At 40.4% G+C, this 27461-nt stretch overlaps 1 protein-coding gene across 1 annotated transcript; it reads right to left on the reverse strand.

Moving 5' to 3' along the window:
• Window positions 1–5039: 5039 nt before the first annotated feature.
• Window positions 5040–5870, reverse strand: LOC149147876 (putative UPF0481 protein At3g02645). The gene has a single exon (XM_089441990.1). The coding sequence runs from the start codon at window positions 5868–5870 to the stop codon at window positions 5040–5042; it is 831 nt and encodes a 276-aa protein (XP_089298116.1).
• Window positions 5871–27461: the final 21591 nt, after the last annotated feature.

The following is a 27461-nucleotide window of genomic DNA, read 5'->3' on the forward strand; positions in this document are numbered from 1 at the left end:
AATAACTATGAGAGCCCTGTTTGCCTCTCAAGATTTATGGGAAATAGTTGAAGATGGTTTTGAAGAAGTAGCAGATGAAAATGAGTTCAATGCACTAACTCAGGGAGAGAGAGATCAGCTGAAGAGCAATAGGAAGAAGGATGCAAAGGCCATTTTATTTTTGCATCTAGCAGTAGACCAGAGTATATTTCCAAGGATAGCAGTAGCTAAAACATCAAATGAAGCATGGCAAACCCTCAAGACAGCCTATCAAGGCATGGAGAGAGTGAAGACAGCAAAACTACAATTGCTGAGAAAGGATTTTGAAAACTTGAACATGAAGGAGTCAGATAACATTGACTCATTCTTCACTCATGTGATTGGTGTAATCACACAAATGAGAACTCATGGAGAAACCATTGAAGATAGAAGGATTGTGGAGAAAATATTGAGGGTCTTACCCTCAAGGTTTGATGCCATAGTCACCACCATTGAAGAGACAAAGGATCTCTCAAACTATTCAGTTGATGAGCTACATGCATCACTGATAACTCATGAGCAGAGTTTGAGTAGGAATGAAAACTCATCTATTGAGCAAGCCTTCAAGACCCAGATGTCCTTTGGAAGAGGAAGAGGTCAAGGAAGAGGAAACAAGAGAGGAAGAGGCAGAAGCCAGAACAGAGGTGGAAGGAACAGCCCAGCAAATGCACAAGGAAGAGGCAGCAATCCAAATCAGAACCAAGGTCAAGGCAGCAGCCAACAAAGAGATCAGTATCATGCTCAAGGACAAAGGTATGATAAATCTAATGTTCAATGCTATTATTGCAAAAAGTATGGACATTATGCTAGTGATTGTAGAAAGAAACAACATGATATGAACAGCAGACAAAATGCAAATGTTACAAGAGAAAACAACAGTCAAGAAAATGTCATATTAGCTTGTAACATGGTTGAAACACATAGTGAGGACATATGGTTTTTAGACTCAGGTTGCAGCAACCATATGACAGGGAACATAGCCCTCTTTTCAGCCTTAAATCAGAATTTGAAATCAGAGGTCACACTAGGAATTGATAGTAAAGTGTCTGTTATGGGAAAAGGGGAGGTAAAAATATTTACAAAACAAGGAGAAAGGAAAACCATAGCAGATGTCTACTATGTCCCCGGAATGAGATGTAACCTATCGAGTGTTGGACAGCTTATCCAAAAGGGTTACAATGTTTACTTTGAAAATGATGTGTGCACCATCAAGGACATACCACCCAGCAAAAGATGCATTGCTGAAGTGAAGATGACAAGGAACAGGATGTTCCCTCTCCGGATCAGGGCAGACATGAAGAACAAAAGGGAAATGGCAGCAGTCACCCAAGAGGCCTTCCAAAGCGTGCCAAAGGATGAAAATTGGTTATGGCACTTGAGATTCAGACATCTAAATTTTGGAGCTCTAAACTTATTGAGCAGAAAAGGAATGGTAAAGGGATTACCATTGATAGAGAAACCGGACAGCCTATGTGAAGGCTGCATTTTGGGAAAACAACACAAAGAAATTTTTCCATCAGGGAAGAGCATAAGGGCAAAGACACCCTTAGAGATTATCCACTCAGATTTGTGTGGACCAATGCAAGCTCCATCATTAGCTGGCAGCCTATATTTCTTGACATTCATTGATGATTTTACAAGAAAGACTTGGATATATTTCCTCAAGAACAAAAGTGAAGTCTTTGAAAAATTCCAAAATTTCAAAGCACTTGTGGAGAACCAAAGCGGGCTGCACATAAAAGTATTGAGAACTGATAGAGGAGGTGAGTATATCTCAAATGAATTCCTAAAGTTTTGTAGAGGAAATGGAATACATAAACAGTTCACAACTCGGTACACTCCGCAGCAAAATGGAGTTGCTGAAAGGAAAAACAAAACCATCATGGAGATGGCAAGGAGCATGTTGAAGGCAAAGCATTTGCCAAATGAGTATTGGGCTGAAGCTGTACATTGTGCAGTTTATATATTGAACAGGTGTCCTACAAAAACAGTCATGAAAAAAGTGCCAGAAGAGGCATGGAGTGGGAGAAAGCAAGGAGTCACCCACATGAGAGTTTTTGGGTGTGTGGCCTATGCACACATACCAGATCAGCTAAGGAGGAAGTTGGACAGCAAAGGGGAGAAATGCATCTTCATTGGATACAGTGATGAATCCAAAGCCTACAGGCTGTATATCCCATCTACCAAGAAGTATTTTGTCAGCAGAGACGTTCAATTCATTGAAGAGGAAGCTTGGGATGGAAGCATAGAGAAAACAGTGAATGTCAAGAACTGTTTGTCTCATGATGAAGATGAAGAGGAGGTGGCTGAAATGCATCCCCAAACAGCAGCGCCAACACAAGGACAGCAAGGGACACCATTGAGGATAAGTGAGAGTGCTTCTCCAAGCACACCACAAGGAGGAAATTCAAGTGCATCTTCAAGCACTTGCACACCAAGTGAACGAGGTAAGAAGTTTAGAAATTTAAGTGACATTTATGATGAAGGAATGAATTCCTTATTTGCCTTGTTTTGTCATGTTGATGATCCTATTCATTTCGAAGATGCAATCAAAGATAAGAAATGGATAGAAGCTATGGATGAGGAGATGAATGCCATAGAGAGAAACAAAACATGGGATTTGGTTGAGTTACCAAAAAGCAAAGAAGTCATTGGTGTGAAATGGGTCTATAAGACCAAGAGCAATGCTGAAGGCAAGATAGAAAGGCATAAAGCAAGGCTGGTTGTCAAAGGGTACAAGCAGCAGTATGGGAGAGACTATGAGGAGACTTTCGCACCGGTTGCAAGAATGGAAACCGTGAGAGCAGTGTTGTCCATAGCAGCACAAAACAAATGGAAAGTCTACCAAATGGATGTGAAATCAGCATTCCTAAATGGAGTGTTAAAGGAAGAGGTCTATGTGGAACAGCCTCTCGGATATGAGAAGAAAGGTGAAGAGCACAAAGTGTGCAAATTGAAGAAAGCTCTTTATGGGATGAATCAAGCGCCAAGAGCATGGTACAGCAGGATAGATTCATATCTATTGGATAATGAATTTGACAAATGTGAAAGAGAACCCACAGTCTACATCAAGGAAAAGGATGGTAAAATTTTAATTGTTGTCTTGTATGTAGATGATGTTATTTTCACTGGAAATGATATTTATCTTATTGAGAATTTTAAATCAGTCATGAAGGATGAATTTGAAATGACTGACATGGGTTTGTTGAGATACTTCTTACGCATAGAAGTAGATCAAAATGAAAAAGGAATTTTTATATCTCAAGCAAGATATGTAAACCAATTTTTGGGCAGATTTAACATGCAAGAGTGCAAGGCCACCATCACTCCCACAGTAATGGGATTAAAGCTCAGCAGAGAGGACAGCAGCAAGGATTTTGATCCTAGCTTGTATAAAAGCATTGTGGGCAGCCTTATGTATTTAACAGCAACTAGGCCTGATTTAATGTATGTTGTAAGTTTGATTTCCAGATTCATGGAGAGGCCGAAGGAGGCACATTGGCAGGCAGAAAAGAGAATTTTGAGGTATGTCAAAGGTACCAAAATGTTTGGAATTTTATATAATGTCTCAGAAAGTTCAGATTTGGTTGGATACACTGATAGCGATTGGGCTAGAAGTGTAGATGATCGGAAGAGCACTTCCGATTATGTCTTTCATATGGGTTCAGGAGCCATTTCGTGGGCCTCTAAGAAGCAGTCCATTGTAGCATTGTCTACAGCAGAGGCTGAATATGTGGCAGCTACAGCAGCAGCATGTCAGGCAGTGTGGATGAGAAGGATGTTGAGAAGCTTAGGCCAAGAGCAGGCAAAAGCGACAGTGATCTTTTGTGACAATAGCTCAACTATTGCATTGTCAAAGAATTCAGTGTTTCATAAGAGAACGAAACACATTGATACAAGGTTTCACTACATCAGAGAATTGGTGAACAATGGAGAAATTGTCTTGGAACATTGCAGGACTCAAGAACAGGTTGCGGACATCTTGACAAAGCCGCTGGATCAGAGAAGCTTTGAATTTTTAAGAAAGTGTCTCGGTATGGCCGAATGGCCAGCAGTTGAAATTAAAGGGGAGTGTTGAAGTTATAATTTCAACGCAGCCCAAAAACCACCGAACGAAACCACAAAACCGCCCAGAAGCATATCGCACCGCTTTTCCGGAAAAGCTGTTTCCGTATTTTTGGCTCCGATGCGATTTGGTGAAGACGCGTGGCTCTCACCTGACATCAGCATCTCTGACATATCGGAAGGTAAAATTCTGTAGCATGAGGCCTTCCGATATTCTTCTCCACCGTCGATCATGTGAAGTTGCATATGGGCCCGCATTAAATCAAGGATTGTGTGGAGTGAATTTCAATTTTGGTTGACCGCGGTAAAAGTATTTATTGCATGGTTATTATGATTGGTAGGTGAATTAAATTTTAATGTTTTATATGAATCGGAGGTATGGTGCATTTAAAGAAAGGCATGGTCTGGTCAGTTAAAAACATTTACGACACGTAAAATATTTTTGTGTTTTTTTATTTTTGTTTTCAAAAAAAAATGAAAAGGGGTTGTGTGTTGACCTTTTATAATGTGTGTATGGCACACGGGAGAAAGTTAGTGTGTGTGTTCGCAGCAGCGAAATAGAACCAGAGGATGAAATATTTGGTAATGTTTTGTTTTGACCCTTTGTAATGGAACGGTGAAAATGCAAGGTGAAATGAGAACAAAGCCCGTAATGTTTTATGTGCTGAAGGTTTTGTAAAATCCATGAGCGTATAATGAATTTGTTTTACAGCAGTAAACTTATGTAAATTTTTATATTACAGCAGTAAAGTTTTTGTTACAGCAGTGAATGTAAAAGGGGATTTACAGCAGTAAACCCAGTTCAGTAAATTCTTAGAAATTTTTTTATGATGGTGAAAAACTCTGTCTCTCAGTGAATTTTTTTTAGCTTCTCTGTGCACAAAAATATCCTGTGGAGGTAAAACAGAGCATTGCCTCTGTGTTTAGTTTGAATCTTGGTTTTGGTATTTTTCCCATCAAAAATACCCAACAAGAACCTCCAGCAGGTGGCCTCTCTCGTTTATATGGAGAAATGAATTCTCAGGTACCTTGAAGACGAAAGGTGATAATTCTTGGTAAACCAGCTTTAGCAGGATTGACAGCCTCTCCTCTGCCTTGGCTTTAGAACCCAACTGCAACTCCAAAAGCATTTTCATTAGAAAGAGTGGCAATTCATTTTCGAGCATCATCAAATCTCTTAAAATGTAGTTATCCGCCGCACCATGGCAAGTAGGACCTAAGGCTCGTCCCATATTCTTGACGTCATCATGGGAGCTTTGGTCAAGGTATCTGACATAAAACTGCAGACACTTGAGAAGGAAGACGGCGTCCAGAGCCATGATCCACCCCAAGGTTTCTTCATTATAATCGATGAAATTGTGATAGCAGCTCCGGATTTGCCGGTGGTATTTTTTAAACTCGTCTACAACGACCAGCTGAAAGTTGCCTACTCCATTAATTGTTTTGTGAAATCTATAGGCAGCTGCCAATTTGTGGCAATCCATGTCATATTTCTCAGATTTCCCGTGATGATAGGGGCCAATGGAAACTGACTGCGGAATGTAAGCTTCAGGCTTCTCAAACAATAACTCTCTTGACACATTAAACACCGACATCGACGCACATAATTCCTTCTCCTCCTCCTGTTCTTCTAGTTCATTGAGGCGTTCCTTAATTTGAATAACCCAACTATCGCCATGGATCTTCATTTGAGTAACCGAACTATCGCCATGGATCTTCATTTGAGTCACCCAACTATCGCCATGGATCTTCACTTGAACCGCGTCCGCGTTGGTGTTGCTTGCCATGTTCTGATATTAGAGAAAACAACGCACACAAATGTTTTGATATTGGAGGAAAGAACCCACACAAATGTTCCGAAATATATCTATGAGTTCAGTGACTGTGCAGCATTATACGGAGTAATTCATTTGGCGAAGGCAGTGGTCCTGTTCTGTAATGTACGTTATGGAATCATGGACCGATGACATATCATAGAATCATGGATGAAATAATCAAATTAGAATTTGAAGTACAAAGTGTCACTCACTGGTGAAATTCTATTATACTGGCTTATTGTAATCATTTTGATATCTGTTAAAATAATATATATCTGAACTATTTAGGAATCAAATTATTAAAATGGAAAAAATATTTTAGTGCTAGTTATAAATTTATATTAAAATAACTTTTAAAAATAAAAAAAATATATTTATTAATTTTTGAAGATTTATATTTATATAAAAAATATTTATAGTTTTGATAATGTTTATTATAAATTGGGCTAGAGTATATTTTAAAATTGTAAAGTTTGTTTTATAGGGATCACCACAAGGTTATTTAAGTGTTGTTGTTTTCTTTGAATAAAGGTGATGTTGTGGTTTTTTTTTAATAAAGGTGATGAGTCAGTCTCCTAAAGAGTCAGCTTTTTGATGTTATTCTAGGTGGACTGCTTTTCCTTGAATAAAAGTGATGAGTCAGCCTTTTCATTCAATAAAAATTGTCTTTACAAGTCAGCCTTTTCATTGAAAAAAAATTGTCTTTACTACTAATTTGACAACTGACTTATAACAAATTTTTCCCCTATGCAAAAAAATAATTAAAAAAATGTTTGAAAATAAAAAATTATTCATTTATTAATTTTTTAAAAATAAAAAATTATTTATTAAATGATTTTTAATTGGTAGTGAATATGGAATAGCTAGTTTAAAATCCATTTATCAACCAAATAATATTTAAAAAATAAAATAGAATTATATCAAAATCATTATTGCACACGTACAAAATAAATGTCCACAAATAATATTATTGAACTTATGCAGGATTAATTTAATTGTTGAACCTATACAGATGATGAGTTCTCAATTCTGATGTTCACATGTGAACGCTGCATTATTCTCATGTCACCATTGTGTCTATTGAGTCAAAAGCCGTATTCAGCGCTTCAAATGCTTTTGCCGAAAATTGAACCACTCTCGTGTCTCTCTGTGTCTCTGAGTCGAAAGTCGTATTCATGAGTGTACGAGACATGCCATTGAATTCAGACAAAAATTGAGACGTTGAGATGCATGTTCACTCTCCATTCAACTCCTCTGTAAGGAGGAGATAGATGCATGTTCGCTATGCATTCAAGTCACAGGCAATCATACTAAAATATATTCTGATTATTCTGTCACTATACAGGTGACGAGTGCTCAATTCTGATGTTCACATGTGAACGTTGCATTATTCTCATGCCACCATTGTGTCTATTGAGTCGAAAGCCGTATTCAGCGCTTCAAATGCTTTTGCCAAAAATTGAACCACTCACGCGTCACTCTGTGTCTCTGAGTCGAAAGCCGTATTCATTAGCGTAAGAGACCGGCCATTGAATTACGAGTCACACTTTATATTCAGACAAAAATTGAGACGTTGAGATGCATGTTCGCTATCCATTCAACTCCTCTGTAAGGAGGAGATAGATGCATGTTCGCTATGCATTCAAGTCACAGGCAATCATACTAAAATATATTCTGATTATTCTGTCACTATACAGGTGACGAGTGCTCAATTCTGATGTTCACATGTGAACACTGCATTATTCTCATGCCACCATTGTGTCTATTGAGTCGAAAGTCGTATTCAGCACTTCAAATGCTTTTGCCGAAAATTGAACCACTCACGCATCACTCTGTGTCTCTGAGTCGAAAGCCGTATTCATTAGCGTACGAGACCGGCCACTGAATTACGAGTCACACTTTATATTCAGACAAAAATTGAGACGTTGAGATGCATGTTCGCTATCCATTCAAGTCCTCTCTAAGTCCTCTGTAGGGAGGAGATAGATGCATGTTCGCTATCCATTCAAGTCACAGGCAATCATACTAAAATATATTCTGATTGTCCTGTCACTATACAGGTGACGAGTGCTCAATTCTGATGTTCACATGTGAACGCTGCATTATTCTCATGTCACCATTGGGTCTATTGAGTCCAAAGCCGTATTCGGCGTCTCAATTGCTTTTGCCAAAAATTGAATTACTCAGACTCATGTCTGTCTCTCTCTCTCTGAGTCGAAAGTCTTATTGAGCGCTTCAAATGCTTTGGCCGAAAATTGAACCACTCTCGTAGCATCCCTCCTCAGCTGCAATGAACAACCTTCAATATGCAAAACAAATCGCCCCCACAAAATATTATGGATTCAAAACACTCCCAAACCTATGATACATAAATCTAGAACCTGCAAGGATCTACCAACGTATAAAAAATGAACATTAAAATGCTTAGGAAAAAATAAAGAACACTCCTTTTCCCACCATAATTAAGCTCATCTTCCAAATATACTTATATTGAATTTTTGATATTAATATATAATTTTAGTAATAATAATAATAATAATTTGTTAATATTAAATCTAATATTATAATAGAAATTATAATAAAATTACATCAAAATGACAACATCTGATTATTCTGTCACTATACAGGTGACGAGTGCTCAATTCTGATGTTCACATGTGAACGCTGCATTATTCTCATGTCACCATTGTTATTCTCAGAAAGGCTACATGAGCGCTTAAACGCTCCAAATATTTTTGCCGAAAATTGAACCACGGTCGTGTCTCTCTGAGTGGAAAGCAGTATTCATGAGCGTGACGAGACAGGCCATTTAATTACGAGTCACTTTATATTCAAACAAAATTGAGACGTTGAGATGCATGTTCGCTATCCATTCAAGTGATGGGGCCATCCCATGTGGTCCTGCCTGTAAGGCCTCCGAGCTACAGTGCGACAGGCGTCGGGCGGGCGATCGTGCACGAGGGCGCGCGCGGGCACACGGGCGCGCGGGAAAGCGGGAGTACGACGAGCTGCGACATTGGTGCGATGATCGTATGCGTTAAATGCGACGATAAGGAGCGTGTGCAAAAATGGCTAAGTGTTAGTACACTTGAGCGTATATGGGAGTTTATATGCATATTATATGAAAATAATATGAACATATTATATGCGATATGAACATATTATATGTGAATAAAATATAATATAATCAAGCCACATGTAAAGGGGATATGTGAACATACGACAAAAGAATATAATGGAGCACATACGAAAGGTTTATATGCGTGGAATAAAGTATAATGAAAGCTGACATATGGAATAATCCTTAAGGGGTGTTCCTATTGATATTTGAGTAGTCGGCCTAAGGCTTAACGCATGGATGATATGCGTATAAGTAGAAGATGGTTGCTCCTCATTTGGAACAAGGACATTCGCTCAAGATCTTCGCATAAAGGGGTAAAAGAAGTGCGCAGTCTTAGGTGGGTGAATGCGCATATCTCATGCGCATTGGGCTTGAAGGAAGTGTGCAGTTTATCCTAGTTGAAAGTTGGCAAAGAGTGCCATTGCGAGTGGATTCTTGTACCCAGTTTTATGCAGGTTTTGTAGGGAGGTTGAGTGGCTCGGGTGAGCACTCTCTCTTGTGCAGGGGTGCATGGAATGTTGTAAAAGGCAGGTGGCCTGTCTTTTGTAAAAATTGGTTAAGTGTGAGACTTGGTTCAGCCAAGACACACTTGTTGTAAAACCTGATATTCTTGACATAATATTATTGTTGGGCAGACTGTTCGGGGAGTTGCCCCTCCCCTTTACACTTGTATTGTTCTCGGTTTATTGTTGATGGTTAATGAATAAGAATGTTCTCTGTTGAAGTATAAAGGATAACATTTTATTTGGTTATAAGAACATAAGTTAAGTATGTTCATGTTGGAATAGGTGTAGCCCATAAATGTTAGTATTGTTAAAAAGAAAGCGTTCGGTGGTGCCGCACCTCGCTACAAGCAGTTGGAAGACCACCGCAGGTGTAGGGGCATGACAACGCCACTCCCAAGTGGATGTGTAATGCTCCTATGAACCGGACAGTATACAATTGATTTGGTAATAAATTCAGATTGATTTACAATCGACTTGGGTTACGGCATGTACTGTGGTAGTCTTATCGGCGGACAACTATCCCTCCTCGAGATCCTGGAAAGTTACTCGGCTTGGGTTTTACCCTGTTCGTGCCCTTTGGGTTATTATTGTTACTTGGTTGTTTAGCTCTGCAGTCTCTACGATTTTCCTTTTTATTTGTTGTATTGTCTGCGGAGAAAACACAATGTGGTTCCTGCCTGCTCGGTTAACTGTATAGCAAATGTTTGGTTGTGGTTCTGTTGTTCCAGGTCCGGCCTGTATGCCTCGACTGTCTGGTGTCGCTATGGTAAGTTCGGCTACTGTATTGTTTATATGTTTGTTCCTCTGTCGTTTGGCGTTTTCCACTGGCGTTGATGTTTTTCATGGTATTGTCTATTCGTTCCCTCAAGAGTCCATGGTTATTTGAGCATTATAAGTTAATGGCATTCTGGTTACAGTCTCGGTTCTTCAGCCTCCAAGTTCGATGGGTTTCGCAGCTTGCCTTGTTCGGCTCTCTGCTAACTCAATTGGTAAGTTCTCGTTCTCTGCCAGACTTCTTTTCTACTGCTTATTTAGACTCTAATAGCTCGGCTCCTCTGTGAGCAGGGTTCGTCCGTTTGAGGGTTTTGCTTTGCAATTGCGGCTCACCTTCAGGTATTATTTCTCGTTCACTCTCTCAGCATTATCCCTTCCAATTTCTTAGTTTCTCGCTTTCCTTCAAGGGTTGGTAACTAACCCTTCCTCCTTTCGTCCCTATGCAGGTGGAGCCATTCGCTGGGTCGAATGCATTGGGCTTCCGGCCATTCTGGATATCTTCAGGGTAGAATTGTTTTTTTTCTTGTCTGTAATGGATTCTTGTATGGGTCGTTGGTTTGGTTGTTCGCTACTATAGTGAACAGTTCTCGCCACGGCTTTTGTTCATGACCCTGTCAAACCCTAGGCTTGTGAACTGGGTAGGGTTTGAAGCTACGTTGAACACTAATTTGTATGCAGAGATGGACAATTAATAATTATATTTATGCTGAGATGGATTGTTAATTGTATGTGGAAAGAAAATCTTGAGTCGCCTTACAGTTTCATTTGCATACCTGGAAACTGTATTTGTTTGGGCACTGTAACTCATGACCGGTGCTGGTTGGTGTCACCTCTCGTTTGTTTATTTGTCCTTCCGCTGGTTCGAAGTCTGTCAAGAACATATAATAGGTTTTGTACATGAAGGAAAAATAAAATATAAGCACAGCATGGAATTGTACAGTCTCTATTTTTGAGGACACATGTAAGAGTTGTTTGTGCACTGAAAAACAAGATGTATATATTTATTTATGTTCTTTCTTTTCTCTTCTCCCTCTCGAACCCCTATGGGCTTGCTTTCCCTCGTTTTTGTATCATTGTTCTCAAGCAGTTGGATAACTGCTGTCAGTTGTTCAATTATCAGTTACATCAGTTATTTCATATTTGACATTCATGCATGGCTAGCTTGTTTCCCTTTGTTTGTTTTAACAATAGTATATAATTGTTCAGCGACTAATGATTCTAACTAATATTATTGTTCCTAATTAGAACTCGTTACAGTATTCTAGGCATTTTTAAACAGAAACCAAAAACAACAGATAATAAAAATAATTAAAAATAAAGAAGAAATAGACATGTTGTCCGTTCTGCGAGAGTTCTCTGTCCTTCTCAGAAACCATGCCACCCTTCTTTCTATCTCCGCCCTGTTAACCAGATGCTCCTGCATCAGGCTTCCGGGGTAAAAGAAATTTCATGGCTCCGTTCCATGAGTTCCTCCACCGAATAACCAGCCTTCTGAATCTGTGCCGCGTCGAGCCACGAGCTGTCCTCCATTGGACGGTCTCTCCACTTGACGAGGTAACGCAGATATTCCTTCCTACGCGTCTTCTTGGCTACCTGGGTGCTGAGGATCCTTTAAATCTCATGGGTCCGGGCCGAAGGTAACTGTTTCTTCCAAGAACTTCTTTCTAATTGGGTGTCCCGTTCTGGCTGTACCGCACTATCATCCTCTGCTTGGGCATTATATGGGAACAGATCCGCCACATTAAAAATAGGTGATATGCCTATGTCCGGTGGCAGCTGAATCTCGTAAGCGTTGGCTGAAAATTTCCGTAGGATCTTGCATGGACCAATTTTCTTATATTTTAACTTATTATATGTGCCTTTAGGAAACCGTTCCCAGCGCAGATGCGCAAGGACCTCGTCTCCAACATTAAAATGCACCTCTCGTCGTTTTAAGTGTGCTTGCTGCTTGTATTTCTGTACGCTGTCCTGCAACCTTAGTTTGACTTTTTCATGAAGCTCGCTCATTGCTTCTGCAAAATCTTCCCCATCCGCGCTTCTCCGTTCCAGCTTTCCCAAATCTCGCAGTTCATGTATTCCTCGAGGATGCATGCCATACAAAATCTGAAATGGGCTAAGTCTGGTGCTACAATTGGGTGAATCGTTATAAGCGAATTCCGCCTGGGCAAGAGCTCGATCCCATAATCGTGAATTTTCTCCAGTCAAACTCCGTAATAAATTCCCCAAGCTCCTGTTCACCACCTCCATTTTTCCATCAGTCTGCGGATGATACGCAGAGCTGAAATTCAATTGTGTGCCCAACTTTTTCCACAGGGTGCGCCAAAAGTGTCCTGTGAACTTTACGTCCCTGTCTGAAATGATAGTTTTGGGTAGGCCATGTAATCTAACAACTTCTGTGAAAAACAGGTGTGCCACGTACGTGGCGTCACTAGTTTTCCGGCAAGGAATAAAATGAGCCATTTTTGAAAATATATCTACCACCACCATTACCGAATCATACCCCCGCTGTGTTCTAGGCAGTCCGAGAACAAAGTCAATGCTGACCGAGTCCCATGGCCTGCTTGGAACGGGTAGTGGTGTGTAAAGTCCAGTATTCTGACTGTGTCCCTTTGACAGTTGGCAGACTTTACACCTGTTTACCAATATTTGTACATCCCTGCTCATTTTGGGCCAATAATAAAAATGTCTCAGTTGCTCCAAAGTTTTGTTGATTCCGAAATGTCCCGCTAATCCACCATTATGCTTCTCCCATACTATATTCTCCCTCATTGAATAGTCCGAGATACATAACTGCCCACCTCGGAACAATAATACTTCCTGTAAATTATAGTTTAACCATGGGCTTGCGTTTCTCAATACGGGATTTTGACAGGCTTCAAAAGCTTCCTTGAAATCTGTGTCCGTCTGATACAAATCTTTCAGATGTTCGAATCCCATCACCTGTATGATGCTTTCCTGTAGGAGCAAGGCTCTCCTACTTAAAGCATCTGCCACTTTGTTGGCTTGCCCACTTATGTGTTTTAACACAAAAGTAAATCTCTGCAAATATTCTACCCACTTGGCGTGCTCATGGTTTAACTTGCGCTGCTGCATTACATATTGTAATTCCGAATTATCAGAAAACAAAACGAATTCGTTGCCCAGTAGGTAGTGTCTCCAATGTTTTAAAGCTTGGACCACTGCATAAAATTCCTTGTCATATGAGGAATATTTTTGCCGACTCTCATTTAGTTTTTCACTAAAAAATGCCACTGGTTTGTCTTCTTGACTGAGCACAGCGCCAATAGCTGTTCCACTTGCGTCACATCGAACCTGGAAAAGTTTATTAAAATCGGGCAGTCTCAAGATTGGCCTCTCTGTGATCTTCCGCTTCAAAAGCTGAAAACTATCTTCTGCCGCCTTGGTCCAGCAAAAAGGTAGACTTGCCTTTTTGATGGTCTCTAACATTGGTGCGCAAATTTTGCTGCAATTTCTAATAAATTTCCGATAAAAACTTGCCAGTCCATGAAAACTACGTACCTCAAATAAGCTTTTTGGTGACGACCAATTTATAATTGCTGCAATCTTTTCTGGGTCCATTTTCAGTTCATTTTCTGCAAACACAAATCCCAAATAAACCAGCTCCTTCTGCAAGAAAGTGCATTTCTTCAAGTTTATCGGCAGTTTGTTCTGTTGTAACTTCTCTAACACCCTTCGAACATGTTGAAGATGTTCTCCCTTCATTCTGCTGAAAATCAAGATATCATCAAGATAAACTATCACGAACTTGCCAATAAATTCCTTTAACATCTCGTTCATCAATCTCATGAAAGTACTAGGAGCGTTGCTTAATCCAAATGGCATGACCAGCCATTCATACAGTCCCTCATTGGTTTTAAATGCTATCTTCCACTCATCTCCTTCCCTAATCCCGATCTGATGATAACCACTCTTCAGATCTATTTTTGTAAAATAAGCTGCCCCACTAAGACAGTCCATCATGTCGTCCATCCTGGGTAAGGGAAATCTGTATCGAATCGTGATTTTGTTAATACCCCGCGAATCTGTACACATTTGCCATTATCCACCCTTCTTAGGTGCAAGTACTGTTGGTACTGCACAGGGGCTCAAACTTTCTCTGATCAGTCCCTTATCCAGCAACTCCTGCACTTGTTTGCGAATTTCTTCATTGTCTTTCGGACTCATCCTGTACGCTGCCTTGTTTGGCAAGCTTGCTCCCGGTATAAAGTCAATGTGATGGCTGATACTCCTCTTGGGAGGCAATTTATCAGGTAAATCATCAACCACAATGTCTTGGAATTCCTTCAACAGCTCCTGAATTTCTATAGGCAGTTCTGATTTTCCTGTGTTCAGCAACATCGGTCTCGTCCTCCTCACAATTGCATAATTGACCTCATTTTCCTCAATCTGCTTCACAAAATGTTTTCCTCCAATTAATAGTGCCTTTGTTCCACTCGATTCCACTGCATCCTCTTCCCTGATGGGTACAAGTGTATGTTTGATCCCATCTTTCACAAATTTATAAAAATTTGTCTTCCCATCGTGTGTCACCTTCCGATCATACTACCACTGTCTCCCCAGCAGTATATGGCACACGTCCATTGGCATAATATCACAGACCACCGTGTCGTGATATTTTCCAATGCGAAATTCCACTTCACACTGTTCATCAACTAATAACTGGTGGCCTTTCTGTAGCCACAACACCCTGTAAGGTGTGGGGTGTTTAAGTCGCTTCAGTCCCAGCTTTTCCACCATTTCGGTGGCAACCAAATTGTCTGTACTTCCGCTGTCTATTATTAATTTACAGCACTTCCCAAGTGATTTGCAAACTGTTCGGAACAATGCCTTTCGCTGGGTCTGTTCAGCCACCTCCTTGGCTGGTTTCAACAGTACTTTATTTAAAATTAAAGCTTCCCCTATTTCTGCCATGTTTTCTACCTCCCGGGGTTGTGCTTTAGCTTCTTCAGGTTGTGCAACAAGTGTTCCCCTCTGGCCCGCATGCTCAGCTTCTGGGCATTCGAAGGATCTGTGCCCCCACTTATGGCACCTATAGCACTGGACATTAGTCCCTCTTTCGCGGCCATTTCCTCGCCCCGCTGGTATGGCCGACCTCCTCTGGTGCTTTCTCCTTTCTCTGTTGTCCCTGAAGCTCTGGAACTGCTACCTTCCTCGCTGTTTGCGGCAGTTCTCCCTCTGCCGTAGGACTATCCTCGTCCTCTGCCATTTCCTCTCCCTCTCCTGTTGTTCTGTCTCCTGTTGATTTTTTCCTCCGCCTTTACAGCACTTTGAAAGGCTTCTTCAACACTTCGGGGAGAGAGAATGCTGATCTCATCCAATATTTCCATTCTTAAGCCATTCACGTACCTTGTTGTTTTTTCGGGAGTATCTTCTGTATAACCAGCACGTAAATTTACACGATAAAACTCTTCTGTGTATTCTTGTACAGTCATACCTTTCTGCCTTAAATTCTGTACTCGCCGATAAAGTTCGACCTGGTAGTCTTTAGGTAAAAATCTACCCTTCAGTTTTGCCACCATCCTTGGCCATTTTCTTATCGGCAGTTTGTTCATTCACCTTCTGTCCGCTTGGACACTATCCCACCATATGGCAATGTGTCCTTTTAACTTGGTCGCAGCAAATCTAACTCTTTTGTCCTCACTGATCTCCTGTTATAGACATTTTTGTGCCTCGCATCACTGAGCATGAAATGTCAATAATCAAGGGATCCAAAGTCCCTAAACATGTTGTTCCTACCCCTAGAGGAACAAGGCCAGCAAACCACAACAATTCACAGAAGTTCTCCACCTGAAAACACTCAAAAACAAGGCAATTCTGGATCATGTCAACTGCTCCACTGAGCATCTGCGTTGAATGTCAACTGCTCCACTGTCTACCTGCGTTGAATGTCAACTGCAAAGAAGGCTACCTACGCTGAGCGAGTTTGGACCAGTGGCAGAGTCATTCCTCAAGGTGTCAATGCCCAGGAAGCTTCCAAAATGACACTTGGATCAGGGAATTCGACTGGTGATGAGTAAGAGGTTCCAAAACTCCAAGTGGAAGCAAGAACCTCCAAGTGGACTCAAGAACTGAAGTGGGAGAGGACACTAGTCAGATCTCAAGCTGACTCATCCTCTCTCCAAAAAATCTATATATGGATCTCTCCTCCATGAGATCTAGAGGCTGGAATTTGGTAATTGCAAAGAATTGTTGTTGGTTTGTGGCTAGAAACTTTGGGTGTGTAATGCTTTGAAGGGAGCTGAAGAAGGAATTCCATTCTGCTAGGAAGGAGATGCTGGATTGGAGCCCCATGGGTTGTATCTCTTCCTGAACCCTGTTACTTTCAATAAAGCTATCTTGATTCTTCCCTATATGCTGGTGTATTTTGTATGATTGCATTAGTATATTTGATTTACTCCTAATCCTGAATCATTTATGAATATGTATATTTGTCTTTGTATTGTGTTCTTCTCTTGTCGCAAGTAGCTGTTTCTCTTGTCACAGGTAGCTATTCTCTTGTGATCTCATGGGATTCAAGTAGTTGTTCTCTTGAGAAAGCGAGGAGACAAGTAGTTGTGGACACACAAAGAGAAGAGGATCTAGTTCAAGGGACAACCGGAAGACAACGGTAAGTCTTCCAATCTCCCCTCTTTCACATTTCATAAAGGAAGAAATCATAATAGCTATATTCGTTTGTTGCTAAGGCGCTGTCACACCTTAGGTGGATAGGATCGTCCTACATAGGCATTTTTCCCCACAACAAATTGGCGACTCCGCTGGGGAGAACTTGTTTATTCATTTCATTTGTGTTTCCGTCATTTGTTTACTTCATAGACTTGACAGCTACTATTGAACTGCATCTTTCCCGGATGCAAAGTAAAAGTTGTTGCTTTGATCTAGTGTGTTGGACTTGTCTATGATCTAAACTAGATCCACAAAAGATTTGATTGATCCTTGTGATAGTCTTTAGTACCCTATCAAAGCATCCCTCTGTTTATACCTTGCTTGTGTTTCTGATTTGGCCTGAAACAGTTGATTTTTGAGCATTTTGTGACCCAGAAACCAAGGGAAACGAGAGTTTCTCTCTTCAGCGCAGGCACTGTGAAGGCAGTCTGCATTTCAACGCAGGTCCCGAAGGGGCTACCTGCGCTGAATGTTAAACTGACAGTGTTGGACCTGCGCTGAACCAGTGTGGCCTTGTGCAGCTGGGGTTCTTTGTCCCTTTTTGCCCTGTTTTGATCTCTGTTTTTGCAGCCTTTAACCAAGTAGGTACTAGTCTGATACCCCTTTTCTTTGCTTGAATTCCGCCCCATTTTTGTACAAAAAGATTGTGAATGTTTTTATGTGTTTGTGGCGTCATTTACAGTCTTCTTTTGCATGAGTGAAGTAATCTTTTTGTAGCCTTTGATTCAAATCTGATTGAGAGTGATCTTAGAAGAGAGTTCATTGGCTGTTTGTTCAGATTGATTATAGTTTTACATTTTCTTATTGGTTTGAATTTGTTCTTTTCAAAGTGTCAAAACGAGTCTTTATTTCGAAAATCGCAAAGTGATTGTAATCTCTTCTACCCTTGTTGATTTCGGAGAAAGTGAACTTGTTTATTTTGATCATTGTAAAAGCAAATTCAAATTTGTGCAAAAAGCTTTCTTTGTAGGCATTTATACTAAGAAAGTTGAAAACAAACACCTGCATTGTGCATTTTGCATTTGATAGTTTGCATGTTGGATTTAGGGAAAGTGCATTAGAGTGTGCTGATTGCTTTTTGAGAAAAGATAGTCGCTCTCTTTTCCCTTAGTAGCTAGGATTTTCAAAGTTGAAAGATAATAAAGCTTGCTTATCATCTTAGACTGCATTTAGGAATTTGTATCATACATCTCGTGGTGAACCTTGAAAGGCAAACTTTAAAAAGATCAACTTAAAATAAACTGAATGAATCTAACAACGCTTTGTAACATAACGCACAACATAGAGGTCTAGGCTAGAGACGTGTTCCGGCGTCGTTAAACATAGTGACTGTCGATCTCGAAGAAGGTGGGTGATTCCTCCTGAGAGTCGGTGGCGCTAATACGGATTGTGCTCCCACGTACCGTCGCGTATATATTGGGAGACCCCTATAGGCATATATCTTTTATCCTTATGAAGCCGTGTCGGCCGCCCTACTGATCGCAATGCAGTGAACACAGCATTCACGAAGATCGACCACCCGTACCGTAAAAAGTATTCTGTGGTTTTGCGAAAAGTTTGGCACACCCTCTGCCTAGATCTCCAGAGCAATTTCTTTTGGCCTTTTTCAGACTCTATAACAGAAAAAGTCCATCCGAGCATTTGTCACTTCGGGCTCGTTAAAACATCGAAGGAGACTAGAGTCATATTTAGCTTTTTCTCGACTCTTTAAAACTGAAAAAGCAAGTTGTGTCTAAAAGCGTCGTTAACAATTTATTTTAAACGGAACAATCACCCTTTAATCCTGCGTTGATCTTTAGGTTGAAAAGATGGAGCACACCAACCAAGGAGCTCCCTTGGGTGGAAATCCTAGCCCCTTCTCCTCTTGGGGAGATGTTGGTGCGCCCCACATGGCCACATTGTCGCTTCCAGGACTGACAATTGGCCTACCAGTTTGGCTCTTTTCGACCAATGTCGTTCAGAATACCACCACTCCTGAACAGTCGAGTCAACAGTTAGATCAGACAAGAGTTGCCTCCCAGCCTTCCACTTCATCTTCCTCCCCTCCTTCCTCTTCGCTTGACGGAACTGGTCGATCAAAAAATCGGGTTCCTAAGGAGAAGAAAGAGAAGAAGAAGAAAGAAAAGAAGAAGAAGGAGCCTAAGGCGACTGGGGGCAAACAAGTGTCATCTAACAAAAATCCACACACCGCACTCGTAAGGCCTAAATCGCCATGCGTCATATGCAGGGGAGACCACTTCCATAGAGATTGTCCCTGTATCCCAAGGATACTAAGAGACTGGTCCCCCCATTTGCACAATTCGGGAGCATCGACCTCTGATAGCCATGTCGACTGCTCACCGTCAACTAGTGGGAGTGAAGCTCCAGGACAGAATGGGAAAGTTAAATTTCCCTGCAGACTGTGTGAAGGCGATCACACCATCCACCGTTGTCCCTTCTTAGACGAGGCAAAAAGAGTCCTGGAAGATCGCCCGATTTTACGAGCGAATCTTCCTCCTGGATATTAAAGACTCCTGCCAAGTCCCTCACTAGTTGAGAATCCGGCTGAGCCACTTAGATGGTCAGCCGAAGCACCTGTCATTGAAGAAGAACCGTCTGGATCCATGCCTGATGAAAGTCAAAAGGTTGATACGGCAGTTGACCCGGTTTTGCCTTCAGAGGCTCCATCTTCGAATGACACCATCACAGAGGAGAATACAGACGACACCGTCCAAGTTCTCTTCATCAGCACTGACTCTGATGATCAAGGGGGCAAATGCCACCATTCCTTTGTCGCAGGAAGGAAGTTCATCAGAGCGCTATCCGGCCGTATATTCGGTCCCACCACCAACCAACCTGGTTGTGTCCTTTGATTGGAACCAACTAGGCAGACCCCGGTTTCCAGCCAGTGTGCCATTCAGAATTATTTGTCAAATATACAAAATGGTAATGCTTGGCACTATCATTGATGAGGGGGCATCTGTGAGTATCATTTCCTCTATTGCTTGGAAATCGCTTGGTTCGCTGGCGCTTTTACCTGAGATGAGAAATCTATCAGGTTTTGATAAAGGAACCAGTCGACCTTTAGGGATCCTCCCCAATGTGCCTATAACATTGAAAGGGAAGACCGTTCAAATGAACGTGATGGTCGTTCAAGGACCCTTGGATTATAACCTACTCCTTGGACGAGACTATATATATTGCATGGGAGCTGTAGTCTCCTCACTCTTTAGAGTAATGTGTTTTCCGCATGAAGGAAGAATGGTCAAGCTCGTGGACCAACTTTCGTTTCCCGGATCACACATCGCAAATAGTCATGTGCCATCCCTAAATAATCTATTCATGCAAGAAGTGTCTCAACCCACGGTCCGTCCTCCTGATGAGCGCGAGTAATCCGGGAGGATATGACTGGAACCCAGGGGGCATGCATCCTAGCCTGCTTCGGCAGGGAAACTTTGGGTATAGGGTAGGTTTCCACGGGAGAATATGACTAGTCTGTACCCCGTCCGTGGTTGGAAGAGGGGTTGTTCTAGAATAAGATTATTTTGTCAAAGTTACGTGCTTGGCACCAGTCATTCACCCTTGTCTATTTCGGTAGACATTGCCGAGGAAGTGTTTTATTTGAAAGATTAACGAGACAATCTTTGGGTAACATAAAAGAGGTAAGCCTCTCTCGATTAAAACAAATGTTTTGGCGAAGGGTAAGTAGAGGTAACCTTGAAACTCTGTTTTATACCTGGGGGCATGCAAACCTTTTGGAGTGCAAGCAAGGGGCGACTATTTATTTTTTAAATTTTTAGGACCTCTAACCCTTTAAACTCGTAGGATTAGTCGTTGCCAAACTTGCATAAAGAAAGGAGAGTGAGCATAGCTTTGGTAAGGTGCAAGCTCTATAAAAAATGGGATCTTTCATGAGAGACTCTTATCTTATGACTGGGTAATCAGTGAGCAATGTTTCCTCCAGAGTTTAAGCTCATTTTTATCTAAAAAATGAACCTATCCCGGTAAATAACCACTGTGAATGTAATTTATCAGCCATAAAAGCCTTGGTCGTGTTTGCACCTGCCACCTCCACCTTCATTTGGCCGATCGTTCACCTCCATATGATTGTTTACCCATTTTGAGGAACAGCTGCGAAGAGTGATTTCACCTAGCCATCCTTGTGACACTGCCGTGATTGGAAAATTCCAACCTGTACCTGGAATCAGTTGCTATCCCTGTTTATCACTCATTCCTCAAAAGACGAGTCTTCTTTAAGATCTTTTCAACTGACTCGTAAAATATGAAAAGATTGCCGAGTTTTTGCCTTCCAGCTCGTTAAAGGACAGGAAAAGCTATCCCTCCTCTAGATTTTAATCTTTTTGGACCTGAGGGATTATTGCACAAAAAGGTCGAGCGCTTGTTTTATTCGGCTCGTTAAAGTTATCGAAAACTCATCCCTTCTATATTGTTTTATACTTTTTCGGACTTAAGGGATTAGATGACGAAAAAGGAATTTTGGAGTTAACTTTATGTACCTTTTCAGACTCTCTAAAAATGAAAAGGACCGAGTTATCCTTGTCGTTAGACTCGTTAAAATTATTAAATAGCGACAAACTTGTCTTTAGACGAGAACGAGTTTCACTATCGCTAAGCTCGTTAAAACATAGCGATGGGCTTGCCCGAAGGGCAGGTTATAGAACAAGCATATGTTATTCTCCTCAAGCTTGACAAAAATAAAGAGGTACTGGTCAGCAATGACTGGGGAAAATTTGGGAAAAATCATGAAAACTTTGATGGTAGTAGGTCTCTCTTGAACATGACACTTTTCCCGCGTATCACAATTCGGGTTGGGTTGTTTCATTCACCGATCACATCACCATCGTCTTGCCATACCATCCATATTTGGGGTAATGCTACCGATCCGTCGCATCAGTGTCGCCATATGTTCAAGAGAAGTCGTTCAGAAAGAGTCAACCGGGTCCCATCCACTGCCATACATTATCCTTCATCCATTCATGACCGCCACCCTGAATCATATGTCACAGATTGTTTTCACCTCCATTAAAATCATTAGCTCCGTTCCGTGTCACTGATGTGGGATTCATTAAGGCCCTCCTTTAACGGATCGCTCCTTGTCGACATCAGCTCATTATCCAAGGAGTTGATCTAGGAACAACCCCTTCAGTAATTTGAAGCTTGCATGCCTCAATGGCAAGTTTCTCACTTCCGGCGACAGGTATACATCAATGACCTTCGACCAGAAGATTTTGCGTGGTGTTCGACGCCAAGTCCTTTATTCACACCACGTGAATTGTACTGCAGTACCTTGAGGGTCATTATCATTATCGGTGATTCCTCTCGCGCTTGTTAACAGTTTACATCATTGACCGGTAATCAAGCGATGTCTTTCCATGTTCGACTTCAGCGCAATTCTCACATGGATCGACTTGTACTTAGAGTGAAGATCGAACGAGTTTGAAGACCCCGGATCTAGTTTCATCCATCCGGGTTGCGATATATATTCAGGAAAGATAAAGACATTTGACATGTACATCATTGCAGCAGATGATCATCCTACTCAAAGGATGATAATTTTCACCAAAATTATCAGTCTACCATCAGACGATCGTCTGTTCTATGTACAAAAATGAATTTATAAAGCTGAGCATGGGAATGCCCGCCTCAGCTAGATCATGAAAGCAGAATGAATCATAATGTATTGTATTGTATTTTATTACAGGACTCCTCTCAGCAGATGGATGAACTTCGGACCCTCCTAGATAAAGCATTTCACCCGATAAACGGCCTCATACTTTAAGGGGCAACTGTTATAGACATTTTTGTGCCTTGCATCACTGAGCATGAAATGTCAATAATCAAGGGATCCAAAGTCCCTAAACATGTTGTTCCTACCCCTAGAGGAACAAGGCCAGCAAACCACAGCAATTCACAGAAGTTCTCCACATGAAAACACTCAAAAACAAGGCAATTCTGGATCATGTCAACTGCTCCACTGAGCATCTGCGTTGAATCTCAACTGCTCCACTGTCTACCTGCATTGAGTTTCAACTGCAAAGAAGGCTACCTGCGCTGAGCGAGTTTGGACAAGTGGCAGAGTCATTCCTCAAGGTGTCAATGCCCAGGAAGCTTCCAAAATGACACTTGGATCAGGAAATTCGACTGGTGATGAGTAAGAGGTTCCAAAACTCCAAGTGGAAGCAAGAACCTCCAAGTGGACTCAAGAACTGAAGTGGGAGAGGACACTAGTCAAATCTCAAGCTGACTCATCCTCTCTCCAAAACATCTATATATGGATCTCTCCTCCATGAGACCTAGAGGCTGGAATTTGGTAATTGCAAAGAATTGTTGTTGGTTTGTGGCTAGAAACTTTGGGTGTGTAATGCTTTGAAGGGAGCTGAAGAAGGAGTTCCATTCTGCTGGGAAGGAGATGCTGGATTGGAGCCCCAAGGGTTGTATCTCTTCTTGAACCCTGTTACTTTCAATAAAGCTATCTTGATTCTTTCCTATATGCTGGTGTATTTTGTATGATTGCATTAGTATATTTGATTTACTCCTAATCCTGAATTATTTATGAATATGTATATTTGTCTTTGTATTGTGTTCTTCTCTTGTCGCAAGTAGCTGTTTCTCTTGTCACAGGTAGCTGTTCTCTTGTGATCTCGTGGGATTCAAGTAGCTGTTCTCTTGAGCAAGCGAGGAGACAAGTAGTTGTGGACACGCAAAGAGAAGAGGATCTAGTTCGAGGGACAACCGAAAGACAACGGTAAGTCTGCCGATCTCCCCTCTTTCACATTTCATAAAGGAAGAAATCATAATAGTTGTATTCGTTTGTTGCTAAGGCGCTGTCACACCTTAGGTGGATAGGATCGTCCTGCATAGGCATTTTTCCCCACAACATCTCCTCATTTTCAAAATATTTGTCTAATTCACTCACCCAATCCAGCAAGACATCCGCGGACATACTACCATCATAGTTAGGGATCTCCGGTTTGGGCTTGCTGCTGGCTAACAGAACTGATCGCAACAACCTCAACTCTGGGGCTTCTTCCTCTGACCCATCTGTAACGGTTGTTGCCTCGTCTTCACTGTCATCCCCAAGTTTCGGGTCTCGTCGCCTACCCGCCTCTACTACTTCCAATCGAGCTATAAGGATTCTCATTTGTTCTCTCAATCCTTCATCTGCTCCTCTACATGCACCTCTTCCACGTCCTCGTCTTTGTACTTCCATATTCCTCTACTTCCTCAAAACGCTGCTCTGATACCACTTGATGGGGGCAGCCCACGTGGTCCCGCCACTCCCAAGCGGATGTGTAACGCTCCTATGAACCAGACAGTATACAATTGATTTGGTAATAAATTCAGATTGATTTACAATCGACTTGGGTTACGGCATGTACTGTGGTGGTCTTATCAGCAGACAACTGCCCCTCCTCGAGATCCTGGAAAGTTACTCGGCTTGGGTTTACCCTGTTCGCGCCCTTTGGGTTATTATTGTTACTTGGTTGTTTAGCTCTGAAGTCTCTGCGATTTTCCTTTGTATTTGTTGTATTGTCTATGGAGAAAACACAATGCGGTTCCTGCTTGCTCGGTTAACTGTATAGCAAACATTTGGTTGTGGTTCTGTTGTTCCAGGTCCGGCTTGTATGCCTCGACTGTCTGGTGTCGCTTTGGTAAGTTCGGCTACTGTATTGTTTATATGTTTGTTCCTCTGTCATTTGGCGTTTTCCACTGGCGTTGATGTTTGTCACGGTATTGTCTGTTCGTTTCCCTCAAGAGTCCATGGTTATTTGAGCATTATAAGTTAATGGAATTCTAGTTACAGTCTCGGTTCGTCAGCCTCCAAGTTCGATGGGTTTCGCGGCTTGCCCTGTTCGGCTCTCTGCTAACTCGATTGGTAATCTCTCGTTCTCTGCCAGACTTCTTTTCTGCTGCTTATTTAGACTCTAATAGCTCGGCTCCTCTGTGAGCAGGGTTCATCCGTTTGAGGGTTTTGCTTTGCAGTTGCGGCTCACCTTCAGGTATTATTTCTCGTTCACTCTCTCAGCATTTTCCCTTCCAATTTCTTAGTTTCTCGCTTTCCTTCAAGGGTTGGTAACTAACCCTTCCTCCTTTCGTCCCTATGCAGGTGGAGCCGTTTTCTGGGTCGAATGCATTGGGCTTCGAGCCATTCTGGATATCTTCCGGGTAGAATTATTTTTTTTTCTTGTCTGTAATGGATTCTTGTATGGGTTGTGGGTTTGGTTGTTGGCTACTATAGTGAATAGTTCTCGCCACGGCTTTTGTTCATGACCCTGTCAAACCCTAGGCTTGTGAACTGGGTAGGGTTTGAAGCTACGTTGAACACTAATTTGTATGCTGAGATGGACTGTTAATTGTATGTGGAAAGAAAACCTTGAGTCACCTTACAGTTTCATTTGCATACCTAGAAAATGTATTTGTCTGGGCACTGTAACTCGTGACCGGTGCTGGTTGGTGTCACCTCTCGTTTGTTTATTTGTCCTTCCGCTGGTTCGAAGTCTCTCAAGAACATATAATAGGTTTTGTACATGAAGGAAAAATAAAATATAAGCACAACATGGAATTGTACAGTCTCTATTTTTGAGGACGCATGTAAGAGTTGTTTGTGCACTGAAAAACAAGATGTATATATTTATTTGTGTTCTTTCTTTTCTCTTCTCCCTCCCGAACCCCTATGGGCTTGCTTTCCCTCGTTTTTGTATCGTTGTTCTCAAGCAGTTGGATAACTGTTGTCAATTGTTCAATTATCAGTTACATCAGTTATTTCATATTTGACATTTATCCATGGCTAGCTTGTTTCCCTTTGTTTGTTTTTACAATAGTATATAACTGTTCAGCGACTAATGATTCTAACTAATATTATTGTTCCTAATTAGAACTCGTTACAGTATTCTAGGCATTTTTAAACAGAAACCAAAAAAAACAGATAATAAAAATAATTAAAAATAAAGAAGAAACAAACATGCTGTCCGTTCTGCGAGCTGTGTTCTCTGTCCTTCTCAGAAACCATGCCACCCTTCTTTCTATCTCCGCCCTGTTAACCAGATGCTCCTGCATCATCAAGTCACAGGCAATCATACTAAAATATGTACATTTTCAACATTAGTGGTGTACTAAAGATAGGCCATCTTTAAGTTTATTGTAGATTCCTCAAATATTTTGAAATCTGATGGACATGGGCGCGGTTAATTTTTTGACAGCACCCACGTTGCTTGGATTCCTGAATATTTGGGGAAGACTTAAGCTCACAGGTAAAGATATATTAGATAGTTAGTTGTTATATTTATTTTTATTATAAACTTTTAAGATATATCAAAAGAAATATATTTTCTACTATTATTTTCATAAAATTGAGTTTGGTTATGGTTAAATATGTAGTTATTAAATTTATTTTTATTTCAAATTTTTAATATATATTGAAAGAAATATATTTTATAGTATTATTTTCATAAAATTGAGTCTTTCTCATTGATTGTATGGTTACGATTAAATATTTAATGTGAAAAGAAGATAAAAATTATAGATGGGAAGAAGCTGCGAAAATTATTTTCAGCTCAAAATATAATCATTAACTTCTTAAGCATTGATGGACAGAGATGCCAAGATATGACTAAATCTTTAGGGAATACATGAAGATGCCATCTTGCAATACACTGGTAATATTAAAAGTATTATACATTTGTTTTTAAAGGAAAGTTTTTGGTGCAATAAAGAGTTAGAAAATCAAATGAAGATAAAATACTACAAGAAAATGGTCCATCTTTATCTAGAAAATAGAAAATAAAATTATTTTTTTGTTTTGACTAACATAAAGAAGAAAATCAACTTCCCTAAAATATGAACCAACTCCCTTTAACTTTTTAGTGAAAGTGGAGATTGGACAATTCTCAAAATATTATTTTCAACTCAAATTATAACCATTAATTTCTTAATTGAAGATTGACAAAGATACCAAAATATAACTAAATCTTTAGAGAATACATAAATATGTCATCTTGTAATACACTGGTAATAATAAAAATATTATTATATTTGTTTTTAAAGAAAGATTTTGATGCAAAATAGAGTTAGAAAATCAAATGAAGATCAAACAAGAATCTTTGATCTTTATTAGACCTAAAAAATAAAGCCTAAACAAAATTTTGTTAGAGTTTTCAAAATATACACCAAAAAGGGTGAATTTACAAACTTATAAATCATCAAAAATATGAATCTTTATTAATTTTATTAACCTCAAAAATATGAATCTTTATTAATTTTATTAATATCAAAAATATGAAGCCGTTAGCATATTCATTATTTTGAATTAAGCTCATCTTTCTTATGACTTTCCAGTGTAACTTTATCTTTTCAAGTTAGATAAGAGATTAATTTTAACTAATTTAAATATATATATATATATATATATATATATATATAATAATAATAATAATTATAAATTATATATACTTTTTATTTCGAGATTTTAAAAAGAAA

Source organism: Pinus tabuliformis, chromosome 9 (genome assembly GCF_031772625.1).
Source record: "Pinus tabuliformis cultivar Carrire ecotype Pingquan chromosome 9, CPIR1, whole genome shotgun sequence".
In the NCBI taxonomy this organism is placed as follows: Eukaryota; Viridiplantae; Streptophyta; class Pinopsida; order Pinales; family Pinaceae; genus Pinus; species Pinus tabuliformis.